The following is a 14,587-nucleotide window of genomic DNA, read 5'->3' as shown; positions in this document are numbered from 1 at the left end:
TTCCTGTCTTCCTCTCCTTTACGCTGTTCACTGATACATTTTAAATGAGTAAATCTGCTACCACTGAAGGATGTTTCATTGTGATCAGCAAATTTTCACTGCTGTTGTCGATTATTTGTTTTTCATTTTTAATCAGCAATTGGGAATCATCAGTTTTGTCTTTTGCAGATTGGTGATGTACCATAACAATACGTCGAAAAGGGAAAGCATCAACGAATTATCGTTTTCGTCCTCTTTTTTTATTCTTCGCGTCTCTGTTACTTGTGTTTGTTTAGTTCTCAATACCCACTGAATTTTCTATGTTATTGTGATCTTCCATTACATCTGAGTTTTGATGATGTGATGATAATCCATTCGTTTTAATATTGGTACTTAGAGTTGGTGGACTAAACTAGAAATGGCGGACTAAATTTGTCAGCGTGTCTGTAAGATCAGAATATAAAACCAACATCCTGTATTTAAGTTACAAAATTAATAATCAAACAACATGCCGCTACGTTGAAAATGACTAGAAGAAAAAATTAAAACACCTCGGCATATAATTTTGGAGTAAACAAATCATTTTCCCCGTATGGGGATTTCCCCGGATGAACTTGGGAAGTTCAAGTTCTCAATACAAGTTTATATTATATTTCATATTTCTCAAACGAAAAATAAACATTTTTGGAACTTCAAAAAAAAATATATTATAAGAAAATTTATGAGCTTACTTTAGTTTTAAAGAAATATACATCCCTTTACTGACACCCCGTAAAATAAAGAAATTGTTGCCAATCGCCTTTGCAATCTATTTGGTTTCATTAACTTTATGTTCGAAGATAATTTTTTTTCTAGTAGTTACACGCGTATTTTTTTCGTTTATTTTCCATATCGAAATCAAATGTTTAAAAATACGAATATTTGCACAAAACTAAGATAAAAATAATCAATTAACAAAAATATTAAATTTAATGAAGTAGAGCAACTTTCACTTCGGTATGAAGGAAAATCGAGCGTAGAGACACGTCAGAACGCTCCGGCCCAAGGAGCGTGACTAAAGAAATTCGCTAGGATTTTTCCTATATATTATAAATATTTTTTTAATATTTAAAGAATTATCAAAATTCTAAAAAAAATTTTTTTAAAGGATTAATACTCATTGGTCTTCAACCAACTCGAATAAATTAATGGAAAAAATAACTTTTAGCAGTATTTATCAATAGATTTTGTAAGGCAAAAAATGGGAAATTTAATGAATTTATAACGTTCTAATTAGGAAAATCATAAATTTTTCGGCAATTGTATTCAGCAGTTTTTAATAACGACTATATAAGGATAATAATGCGCTGATCAGATTGTATAAATTGTAATCGGTTGCAACGTAGTGAGTGCACAAACTTAGCTCGAAATGTCTTTGGGGGAAAGAGACTTATCTTGAAGGCCTGATTAAGGTAACATAAAGTAACTTTATAAATGTGAAAAAATTCACGCGCATTGCGTATATAACACTAATTGATAAACAAGAAAAAAAAATTCAGTTTATCATTTCATTAGCCGGGAAAAAATTGTCAAATAACTTGTTGAAAACGCAATTTTGCTAGACTGCAGCCTTAATGATCTAAGCATTAAACTAACTTATTACCTTACAAACTTAACCTACATTACTTCAAAGTTCAAACATACAAGTGGAATTTCGTAATTAAATGCCTCAGAAGTCAGAGTATGTATTAAACTATCCCACCTATCCGAAGGGAACTCTCCATAAAAAGAGTAGGTCTCATAGTATGATAGATAAAAAGTGAACATACTCAAGGGAAACCTAGTAATGTTTTTGAAAATAAAGAAAACTGCATTAAAATTTGTCCCAAAAATTTGTTTGCCACACCCCCGAATCAAACCGATTTAAATCTATAAAAGAAATCATTTTCTTGCTTACTTTATAAATATCTTCCTAGTTTTATATGCTATAGAATGAATGAATGAATGAATTAATGCAAATCGTATAAGTTTACATGAAAATTTACCTGTGATCCTTTATAATTTTATTCCTGTGCTTTTGCTTGCTGCTTTTCCTCTGAATATTTATGTTTCTGAGAATAACAACATAGAAAAAGAAAAGAAATATAACTTCATGTTACATTAGTCACATGTATATTAATCTATCAGTGAAATTTCCCTAAGGTTCAGCTGTTCTAGAGATTAGCCTTAACAGACAAACAGATAAATTTAAAATAAGATAGTGGTAAAATTGCTATTTTGGTAAATTCAGGAATAAGGATTTATACCCAATGAAGTCCTTGGTATACTTTGGTATAGCTATCCGAACAGATTTGTTATCGATTTTCAAAATATTTGTTACAAACGTCAAAATCAAATTTAAACGTCAAACAGTTTGTGTGAAAGATGGCGTCAAAGGAATCTCTCGATGTAAGTTTAATTTTTTATCTTATTACACTCGTGTCGCCCTGTATGTTTATGTGTTAAGCAACACTATAATGCACTTTTATAATAAAACTTAAAAAATACAGACGTATCTCAAAATTCTGGCACACAATTGACCACACCCATATAGGCGGTTGCAAACTTTAGCAAATATTACTGGTTTTCTATATATTTATGAATTAAACAGTACTTTAAATTTATTAAACAGGTGCATAAATCTTCTCTGTGTTCATTTAAATTCTGAAAATTGTTTCTTTGTTTGTATTAAAAGTCTTATTGGTCATTGTATGCGACGTGTAATACAATGCCGCGGCCGTTCTAGTTATATTCTTTATTAGTAAGACGATACTCATTAATTTTAATATTATAATAAATTATTGTTATATAATTCCGCTCTGACTAGCATCAGTGATCTTGATAATCGACTATAAAGTATAATTAATATAAGCCTTTTGTCTTCAATTAATATCCATAAATTGATTGTTCAACTTTGAATCTATATATAAAATAAATGAAATTTGAATATCTACTAAACAAACTTTTTTAAATCAACCTGAATGTTAATTTGAATATTAATTTTTTAATACTCAGACATTACAGTCAAATCTATTAAAATGCCCAGTCCAGAAGGAAGCGCTTTTACCATTACATTTATTTATAAGTTATAAACAAGAAACACTATATATATTATTATGGAAAATTGGGAGAAATTTGTTAGGATATATTAAGTTTGTAGTTTATAGACGTAGCTGCTACAAACAGAAATTTGTTATAGCGCTGGAGTTAGGGTGTGAAAGGTTTTTGCAAACCTTTTGTTTTTTGTTGGGTATGTATAGTACTGAAAACTTGATGTAAAGATATTTAATAATTGACCTATTTTGTGAATACACTTTGCAATAAGGCTGGCTTAAAAGTGGGACTCGCCACTCAAACTGATCGAATTTATTTATTCAACTCAAATTCTCAGAGAAGAATGTTTAAATCATCAATATACATTATTCAATAATTTTCTCCAGCAGTTTCTTTAGAGATGTGCCAGCAAGAACCTGGAGTTTGTATGAATCATCTTTTTTTGTCCTACTACAGTAGAACTCCAATTATCCGAATTAATGGGGACCGGGACCCATTCGGATAATCAAATATTCGGATAATCGGATTTTAAAAAGAAATTGCCATTGGAGAGAATAAAAGCTACGTTTTGATATTGCACTATTTTTTTATTGAATTAAATTAAAGAAACATGAAATTTTCACATGTTTTAAATATTTTTGCAATCATTTTTCTTGTTTCCTCTAGTGACAATGCATCTTTATCATCATCATCCTCTCCATATTCTTGTTAGGGGAAGAATAATAGCGCACTTAGACTTTTTTTGGACAATTTTTTTGTGATTCGGATAATCGGCGATTTGGATAGTCGGAGTTCGGATAATTGGAGTTCTACTGTAACTTGAAATTTAGCAGGAATGTTATATGTAGATAGGAACATATGCAGAGTTGGTTTAGATATTCCACAGACCATGCAGGCAAACCTTAAGGCAACAACTATTTTAATATGTAATGACTGACCGGCTGGCTTGGTTGGTAGTGGCCCTGCCTTCCAAGCCAGAGGTTGTGGGTTTGATTCCCACCCAGGGCAAATATTTTTGTGATGAACATAGATGTTTACACTGTGTCTGGGCGTTAATTATCGATATAAGTATTTATTTAAAAATTATATATTATGTATGTATATCAGCCATCTGGTTTCATAACACAAGCGAAAGCTTAGTATGGGATCAGATTGTGCCGTGTGTGAAAATTGTCCTGAATATTTATTATTTATTTATTGATGTGATGTTATGATGGAGTAACTTAATTAAATTTTTATTTAATGGAATTTTTTGCTTTGTACAAGAACATAGAGTAAATACAGGCTTTCTCTTCCTCTGTAAAATTATATGAAAATAGAAACTTTGCCAACAAATGAAATGCTTATTATGAATTCAAATCATGAATAAATGGAAGCCATTATAAAATAATAATTACTCATGCTATCCAAATTCAGGTAGATGTATGTATAAGGTTTCAACAGAATAAATCTAAAACCTAATTTATACATATGTTTTATTAACAATAACTTTAAACAACCAGATGATGTAATTAAAAAACTACATCTTGTTATCTATTATTGTAATAACAAGTAAATGTTTTAAATTTATAATTTTGCTATGATTTATAGCAATCTAATAAAAGTAATTTTTCATAATACCCCCGCAGCGAGTTAACGCAAAATGCGCTCAAGCCGAATGTGAATAAGACTCAATTTCACTCGACATGATCTCATTCGTAGTTAAAAACATGTTTTCTTGTATTAATGGGAATTATGAGGTGATATATAAAAATGCAAAACGTATGCAGCCTTGCGTTGTGTTTAACGCGGTTCGATAACGTCGACCGAGTCAATTGAGCGCATCCGCATTTGTATTAGAGGACACAGCACACTCCAAGACGCGCTCATCTCCATCCAAGGTTACCGCGGGACACCGTAGGAAAAATACTCCGCGGTCCTTTGAGTAGGTTGTATTTTATTACGGATACACCAATCACAATGATCATAATTTTTGCCTTTAGCAGTGGTGGATTTAAATTGATAGTGCTATGAACACTTAAAATGTCTATCTCAAGACTGCATATTACAACCATTTAAATTATGTGATACAATAATTGCATTCATACATATTTATACTATGCATTTTGTTTAACAGATTCCAAGTGATTTTACTCGTACTCGATTCCTGTGTTATATGAGTACCTATCTCTTGTTACATTATTACGTGGAAACTTTATCGTATAATAGAGTGAATAGTTCAATGCGATATCATCATTACTATATTATGAATAGTATGACCTTACTAGCCCATCCCAACATTGTATGATTCGCGTAACAGTTTACGCGATGAATGGGTCAGTCTGAATCACATCTCACTTTTGAGTTTAACAAGTCGCTTTTCAAAGAAGTCTTGCTTTACAAAACATTATATCGTTCGTATTACTGCCTTGAATAGTCTCTTTTCCATTTTGATATAAATTCTTCTTGGTTTCTTTACCAATTCACAAGAGTCGTTCTTATATTTGTACTTTACTAGCGAGGAATATAGCATGCAACGATTCATTCTCTAAAACAATCGTCTGACTGATAGTCTAGTAGCTCCTAAGGTCTTGCGTTGACGCAAGTGGTCAAACTTCCCGTAGGATGTCGGGAATGAGAGCGTGTCCTTTTAAGATTATCGTGGGTGGCAGTTAGCGACCACAAAGTAGACCCTAACGCGAACAATAAAATTTTTGTGACACCATTAAGGCATACAATATATAATCCTGTACGGTTATGATGTAGATTCGTTTAGCGAGACATTACATGAATCATCTTAGTTGGTTTTGTAACTTAAGATAATGAGGATATTATTCAGGATCGTTGTAGAGGCAGCCGCAGTGCGCACAACTTTAGCTAAGCTTGGAAGTTGAGTCGCTTAATAGCATTTGCTGCCATCTCGTTAACTATCCAAAAACAAGATTGTACTCATGATTATAAATTATAACTTTGAAAATGTTTGGGAAGGTAATTGTTCTGCTATTTATACTATATTCGTTGTTTATGGTTTATCGTCATCCATGAGATATTATAATGCGAGAGTATTTGAGTTAAAAATAAACTATTTTTGACCTAGTAGCTGTAGATCCTATAATCTGCTCAATCTCTTGTATCGTAGCGCATACTGTAATGTATAAAAAAATCTGGATTCAAAGAACAAACAAATCTAACATCTAAAAGTGCTTAGGAGTTACTTAATAGGTCTCTGCGTTTCCTGTTCAGACTTGGAGAGCGATCGATAACTAGGGCATCGAGTGGGCGTAGACCCTCGAAGAATATATATTTTTACCATTCTTAATAAGTTTATGTTACAATAATTACATTATTTCTTATTACGTTCTTTTAATGTGTTTAAAAGTTAAAACTATGTTAGTACCTCTATAGGCATGATTGTGTGAATAGGTTTTCAAATATTCGTTTCGCACGCGATTACATTCTGCAGCCTGCAATCTATGAATAGGAATTTACAGTAATATAGAAAAACTTTTGTTGTATTCTAAACAAATTGGAAAACCAACAAAACAAGTCATTAAACTTCCAAAGAGTAGGTAACAAGATAAGATTGTTGGGCGGCGTTTAAAATTTGTTGAAAATTTTTATCACTCGACCATTTTTCAAGTTACCCATTTGAAATCATTATGCTTGGCTCAAGTTGGTACATTCAGTTATAAGTCGGAATATTCACAAAAGCGTTGGCGTAACAAGGTCGATCAACAGATAAGGGTTGTACTTGCCAGACGCAGGCTTCTACGTGTGTTACGTAACGTTGGGGTACATTGCGCTTACATAAGCGCGTGCCAGCTTCCAGACAACTTCAGCAGACGGTTTAATAGCACGTCCTCGATAGGGCTGCGGTATTATCAATTTGGCATGACAATAATCTATAAAAAGCATGCCTGGTATTGGCGAATTTGGAAGTATATTGGCTATAAAACCTGTTTGATATGGACCGTTTAGAATCCATTTGCTTATTTATTTATAAGGACTTTCATATGATGGAAATGTCTGATACGGATGTTGGAAACTCATGGACTTTGATAGAAGTCGAATTTATTTTATGGTATCTTACTATTGGCATTCGATAGTTGATAGAATACCTTATATTATGGAAGCTTGTTGGCCGGTTGTTGTAGTAAATTTGTAATTAGTTTCATGGCATTGTAGAGTAAAATAGGAAAGGTTTCATTTACAATGTCCGTAAAATATGAGAAATATGGCTAAAAAACATAATCCTATCCCACTCTTGTATGATAGTAGGTCATCTCATTTAAACTTGTCGAATATGTTTCATAAATACATATCACGCAAGAATGAATCATATTTACGGGCCAGTGGATTTCGGTTTCATTAAAATAAAATAAACATCTATGCCTGGCTTATTTTAGTAGATATAGGGTAGACTGGGTACGGTTGAAACAATTTCACTTATAACGACCATAACTTTGCTTTTTATAATCCGAGCGATGAAAAATATATGTTAAATAAAAGAGCATGTATCTGTCTAATAATAGGCACTGTGGTTTTAGTTCCAGGTGTATTATTTTAAATAGTAGATCAAATTAAAAAAATGAATCCGATTTGTTTCAACCGTCCCCATACCAGGGGCGGTTGAAACAGTGATTGGGGTCAGTTGAAAAATATGCGAATAATACAAAATATAGTATTAAAATATGTTTTATTGATTGTTTATTTTAAATCAAACAATAATTAAGTAACTCTTTTACAATAAGGTCTGCTCTCTAAATATGGTGACATAAAAACAAGACAGAAGAACCTACTCCTCATCTTGTGATGATATCTCCTCTTGTACATTTTTATTTTTTGCTTTTATGGTGTTTCTTTTACATTTTCCTCCATCAAATATCTTCCTTTTTCCTCTATCCAATCGTTTCTTCACTTGCTTAGCTCTTGTTCGTTTTAATATTAATTCTTGCTCTTTTTTATCTCTTCCTTATCTGGTGTGTCAGTGGAAATAGTATACTTCCTGATTTTTCGCCCTCTATTATTATACCTTATATTGTTATATCCTCTATTATATCCCATTTTTTTATTTTCTTGCTCGCCAGAGTTATCTCGCATTCGAATTTACCTTAGAAGCGAATAATTGTGCTTCTCTTGTGGTTTTCACCTCCTCATATACATCTTTGTACTTCGATAAGTCTATTTCTCCTCCCGACATCTCTCTTACACGTACTATCGGCATCTAAAAAAACAAAAAATAATTAAAATAATGTTTCAACCGTACCCAAAAAAAATGTTTCAACCGTCCCCAACTCCTACTTTAGGTAAAATACAGTTATAGTAATTGTAACAACAATGGTACACAAAAACTAGTCACAATGTCATATTCCACAAGATTCACTTCAAACAAAAACGCACACTTAATAATGTCACTTAAATAGAAACGCTAATAATTGGAAAAATCTCCAAGCAAAAATACTTACTTTTGGTCATAAAAACACAATAGGGTCTTATAAAATCAGCTGAAGCGCGCGGAGATCGACGCAACATTGTGGTTCGTGTTTAGAACAGTTGTACGCTTCTTTTTCCCCTTGGACCCCTAACCCCCCCACCAACGGTTTGCGAGATATTCGTGTTGTTTCAACCGTCCTTTGTTTCAATCGTACCCAGTCTACCCTAATAAATGAATTCCCGCAAATCATTCGTTTTAGTTATACCGTTGAAACTCTGATTTATAATCACTATTCACATTTCAATGTTACTAAAGCTTTTTATGTGTTTTATAAGCTTCCTTTTCGAAATTACAGAATGTCTATTTAGGCTATAAAATATTACCACGCGATAAAAAGGAATGTTGTACATACATAAGGATAAAATAAATATTTTCAACTTGACACTAAATGCACAAGCAAATTTAGTCCAAAGTAGCGCATTATTGATCCCCTGTTCGAAATTGGTTTTTACCGATGACTTATCGGTCTGTGTTTGTGTTTGGCTCGTGCAGGGTGCAAGCAATGTACATTACTCATCATGAAATACTATTGCCATTGTAGCACTTCTTTTACTTCCATTATCGTTGTTATTTGTATAGATGATCGATTTTCGTTCTTTGCAATGGAGTAAAAAGGATTTTCAATAAGATGTATAGGAAAATCTCATTAAGCACAAAAAAATTGTGTCCATTATGATTCCAATTCGTTTTATTGCGCTACAACTACAAAATTCTAGAAATTCCATTATCTATCTCCTTTAGTAAATTACATTTCTGGCTGGCAAAGTCAGATATATCAACGGGAATTCACATTAACACTGTTAGCGTTTTCCAAGAAGTGGTTATGTAATATGTAGAAAAATTGTCCGTAGCCACAGTCCCGGATAGTGAGGTGCATTGGTCGTGAAGCGGGTCACCATCGATCCGCTGCGTCGCATGTTCATTGTTCTACAGATAGATACTTTAGCGATTTCAATTTAGGTCGCCGTGTGAATAGGAATGAAATCTTGTGATCAACGAAAAATTGGCTTTGGAAATTATACATTTATAATCATTTGATCGAAATAATTAACATCACAAGGCTTGAACTAAATTGCTGTGTATGTGATTTCTGAACTAGTTATCAGTTAAAATTGTAGGCAAATCTCTTATATATAAAATTCTCGTGTCACAATGTTAGTCTGCATACTCCTCCGAAACGGGTGGACCGATTCTCATGAAATTTTCTGTGCATATCGGGTAAGTCTGAGAATCGGCCAACATCTATTTTTCATATGTACCACGGGCGAAGCCGGGGCGGACCGCTAGTATTATTATAAGAAAAGATTACAAGCTTGGATTTGGAATATAAGTACGTAGGTAATACTTCACAATGAAAATTATGCATTATGTAGTAAATTACGTAACGTGCATTTATTGGCAAATACTCGTAAACCTATTGTTTACAGCGCAAGTATTCCGGTATGAAATGTCAAAGGTGACGCCAACGTGGCATTTTCTTGAAATAGAACTTGGGTTTAATAATAAAGCTCGAGTGTGGAACTTCACACGGCTGCTTGATGGTGGTTCATCAACTTAAGTGTTGATTTAATTAAGATATTGTTTGCTTATTTAGGTATCTTCATGGGTGGCCGAGTAGAATCAATTAGTAGCAAAGGTCAGTTTACTTTGCAGATTAATTCCGTCGAAAGTGCCGGGGTCGATACAAATTACATTTTATACGGCGGATATATTGGGCGCCATCGCCCTGGGGCAGGTAGATTAACATTAAACTCTCATTACATTTAAATGTTGAGCTATCACTACATAGTATAAAACAAAGTCGCTTTCCCTGTCCCTATGTCCCTATGTCCCTTTGTACGCTTAAATCTTTGAAACTACGCAACGGATTTTGATGCGGTTTTTTTAATAGATAGAGTGATTCAAGAGGAAGGTTTATATGTATAATAACATCCATTAAATAGTGGAGAAGTACTGTTATTTTTGAGGTTTCTAATGTGATGTCGTAAAAAATTACATTGTTTCCGCTTATATTGCAAACGCAGGCTGAACCCTACGAGTTTTATCAAAATAATGTACTAAGTATTATACATATTGAAAAGGTCTACAGAAAAGTCCGCGATGGTATATGTCTATCTCTTATGGATAACCCACAATAAATTTTTTTTGTCATTTACTTTTGACGACAAATAAAAGCTAATTTTCGAAGCGATTTTCACCAATACAGCATTAATCCTTAACCAATTAAATACCTTGAATACATTGTTCATTTAATATAGATCTATATGGCACTTTACACCGTATGATTTAAGTGAATATTTTCGAAGATATTACAGATTTAAAAATTGCGGGACGTAGCGTTTGCGGCGGTACCGGCCGGCCGGGCCGCTATGTTTTTATATACAACGTTCACAGTTTTTCTGTAGTGTATTTAGTATCAGCATTGCACCCGTGCGAAGCCGGGGCGGGTCGCTAGTTGAATATATAGGCTAGGCTATAGGCTGGGGAAATCATTTTTGTCATAACTCTGTGTATGCCACTTAATTAATAGATACCAGTATCGATATTTTCTTATGTATAAGGCATGAAAAATCGTATCCAATACTCTTTTGAGTGCCAAACACCCAAAATATGCACAAAACCAATAATTCGCATACAGTCATCTGCAGGGAAATCGTATGTTTATGAAATTTTCTTTTTGTATATGTAAGTGACGGGTGTTGGCAGAATTATATTACAGAAAAGGGTAGACACGAAGAATCCTCTTTGCTGCGTAAGATATTCTAGCCTCAGGCACTTCCATTCAGCGAATGGGAACAATACGGTTTTATATTCTTGACGTTGGTCTTATACGGCTAGGCGTTTACTTGAGTGAGATTTATCCGGTGGGAACAGCTTTGCATGGTTCTCCAAAGAACATGCCTGAAAATGAATATATATATGAGCATAAAAAGATTTGAATACATGCATTGTACAATAGGAATGTACTTATTTGCCATTTCATAATACGAGGATATTACTCAATCATGATCCCGTCCGATTAGGGCCCTTCTGGCCTCCTCCACTCAAGCGACAGCTCAAGCCGAGGTTCGTGGTCCCCGTCAAGGGGGCACGCCCTTGTGCATGTCGCTACCAGGGTGAACCTTCAGTTCACCCCCGCGTCCGCGTTAAAATGTAGAAGCCCTTCTGGCTAACATTGAGAGACACCACACAAAAAAAAAATCAATCATGACAAGGTACTTTTTCTGTCATTGCCCTATTATCTCTTTTATGAATTAAATATAATATTTAGGTATAGGTTACCTATCAAACGATATTTAGCCCGATTCGGATAGCTAGCCATCCGCGGAAAATCTCTTCAGCTATCGACCACTGTAACTGCCCGGGATGACACTAATGCGCATGCTAAGGTCAAATGCGTTAGTAGTGATTATGTCGCTAACACAATTCATTATAGCATTCTGTTTAGATTAGCATTACTTATTGACACGTTGGTTATCTGGGTTACGTGAGACCGTCCAAGGCAGCCTGTAAGGTACTACGGCGTAGACTCAATACTACGGCGTCTTATAAATCTTACATACGAACATTAAAGATGGACAAAAATTAAAAGCTTGAATGAAAAATTGATATAATATGTACTTAGTTACTGACTGTACAATTTTAAAATATATTCAATGTTTATCCAACATCACACTCAACTTGTTTATCTAAATAATAATGCGTTTCCTGCTACACGTCGCAATAATTTTTAAACTTGCTCGTTATTGAGTAATTATATAATTTTTTTCAATGTAAATAAATCATAAATAAAAACAGGATGGCTCATTTATTTTGAACATGAAATATCTTATGAGAATTTGAGTTATAAAAGGTAGCTACCTTTTATAAAACAAATTCTAATTATTCTTATCTATAAGATAATTAATTAATTTCGTAGTTAAGAAATGTATCAGTAGAATTTCTTGTATTTCGATATCTTGCGAATAAAAATACGTTTTATTTATTTGTACAAATGTATTATATTTTAAGCCAATGTATTGACGAGTTAATTTTAATCCAAGTATCCTAAATTAGCATTCCATTTAAATTCATATCACGTACATTAAATCTTGTCTGCATACTAGAATTAATATTTATTGACCATTTAGAGTCTAAACTGATGTATGGTCTAAATTTTAGACTATACATCAGTGTCCATGGTGTCCAACCTATTAACCCAGTAACAAAATAGGTATATGTCAGTATTTACGTTAATCCCATTTGTACAACTTCAAAGTGGAGAAGTAATGTATCTTTCAAACCATTCTACGTCAATACTTCCTTCCTTTTACACGGTATATATTGCGCCAATAAGAGTGTATTACGTGTCTTTATGTAATACACTCTTATTGGCGGTAGGTAGGTAGGTAGGTATTAGGGGTAAGAGGGACTGAATGTCCTTGGAGGAAAATTGAGGCAATATTCCCTATATCTAAGCCGTATTGCGATATCGCGTCTGAATATTGACATTGCTACCTGCGCCAATGAGGCGCACACGGGTGGTGTTGATAAAGTAAATGATTTACCTACATCAATAAAGAATGACAGAAGTACATTTAGGGGAAAGAGCATGGTTTTCTATTATTTATTCGTCTGCATACTCGTATTGTTGCTAAAAAATAAGCTCTTATATTTTATTTGCTACACGATAGCCTATAAGCTGTTATAAAGTATGTATTGCCATGGAAAATATACCAATTCGTGATATTTAAGTACGTAGAAACTTTTTTAAAAGTTTCAAGGCTATTAAAATGCCTTTTATGTCTTGTTTATACTGAAATTGGCTGCAATAAAAATGCAATCGCAAGCTCAAGCAGATTTTTAGGGCTAAACTTAAGATATTTTATGTAACGGATATTATAATACAGTATTGGCTGGTGCCAACAGACGCAGTTTTCCTCGAGTAAGAGCTTTTCCGTACATTGGCCCTAACATGGAGCAGCTCTGTAGTATCGATTAGGCTGCCTTTCTTATGCAACTAGAAGTTATATAACAAAGATTTTATACAAGTTAAAGTTGCGTAACAGTTTAAATGTTACATCTGTGGTATAAATTTTAAGATAGTGATCCCATTTTCGTGCTACAATTTTAGAACAATTTATCAGTACACTCTGGCTGCTTCAAATAAACTATATTTAACGAAGTTTTGTATTAGCTTGGCTACTCTGTCATACGAATTACTAATTAGATACGTATTCATCCATTAATTACCATACTATTTTATACGGTATAATACCTTTAGTTATATATTATTATACCATAGTTCACGTGATTAGAGCAAATTACTTTTGTCTGTAAATTTTTAAGCTCTTCATTACGGAAGCCAGAAGGCACTTGTGGTTGTTGTGGTGAAACAGTTTCCTTTGACAGTTTTGTTTTGGTCTCTTTTGCCTCTCGTTGCATGTTTATGCAACGTTTTTGTTGGAAAATTTCAAAGCCTGTCCACGCTTTAAATGCAACACTATTTTTTGAACATTCTATGACACATTTTTGTTTATTTCCATTCAGTTTTTATGGGCTATTGAAAAGTGTTTTAACGTTAACATGTAGGTCGGTGGATCAACAGAATACAATTGTGGCTGTAGTAGAACTCGAATTAGCGCAGAAAGCCGTATCTCGTTCAAGTTTTGCATGAATATTCAGAGCGGAATCAAATTTTCCATTCAAAATGAATTTCAATTCCAACGTAGACGATAAAACGAGTTTATATATTATATATCTACTGAGAGAGAAGTTTAGTTCGTCCCGATGAACTAATTTCCGAGTTCTATAATCAATACGTTCGACTTCGAGTTCACTCAATTTGTCGTCTGATAGAACTATTAATAATAAATGAGCTGTTATAATTAGTAGCTTATCATAATTATTGTAAACCTGTTTCAGTATGAAATGATAATGTAAGTAAGTATAGTTTCAAGCAATGTATTAACTATTTACAGGCCACTCTCTATATTACGTGCCTTTGTGCTAACACCTACTTATTTCGGGTAAAGAATTGAGGTCTCGTTTTATACTAACTTATTATTGTTAAAAATTATTTCT

At 33.3% G+C, this 14,587-nt stretch overlaps 1 protein-coding gene across 5 annotated transcripts in view; it reads left to right on the top strand.

The window, feature by feature from the left end:
• Window positions 1–2,354: 2,354 nt before the first annotated feature.
• Window positions 2,355–14,587, top strand: part of Atpalpha (sodium/potassium-transporting ATPase subunit alpha) — a 36,301-nt gene continuing 24,068 nt past the window's right edge. For 3 of the 5 annotated variants that reach the window (XM_090112468.1, XM_090112466.1, XM_090112467.1), the window contains exon 1: window positions 2,355–2,406. In XM_090112468.1, coding sequence (XP_089968594.1) covers window positions 2,383–2,406 — 24 coding nt within the window. In that variant the 5' untranslated portion in view covers window positions 2,355–2,382. The remainder of the gene's footprint in view (window positions 2,407–14,587) is intronic. The other 2 variants (XM_090112471.1, XM_090112474.1) reach the window with 2 other exon arrangements.

The sequence above is a fragment of the Colias eurytheme genome, chromosome 18 (assembly GCF_061535395.1).
Source record: "Colias eurytheme isolate Ceu_HAF_F1 chromosome 18, ilColEury1 Martin Lab GWU primary, whole genome shotgun sequence".
Classification (NCBI taxonomy): Eukaryota; Metazoa; Arthropoda; class Insecta; order Lepidoptera; family Pieridae; genus Colias; species Colias eurytheme.
Note: the sequence above shows the minus strand (reverse complement) of the source record. Positions and strands in the feature narration are given on the sequence as shown.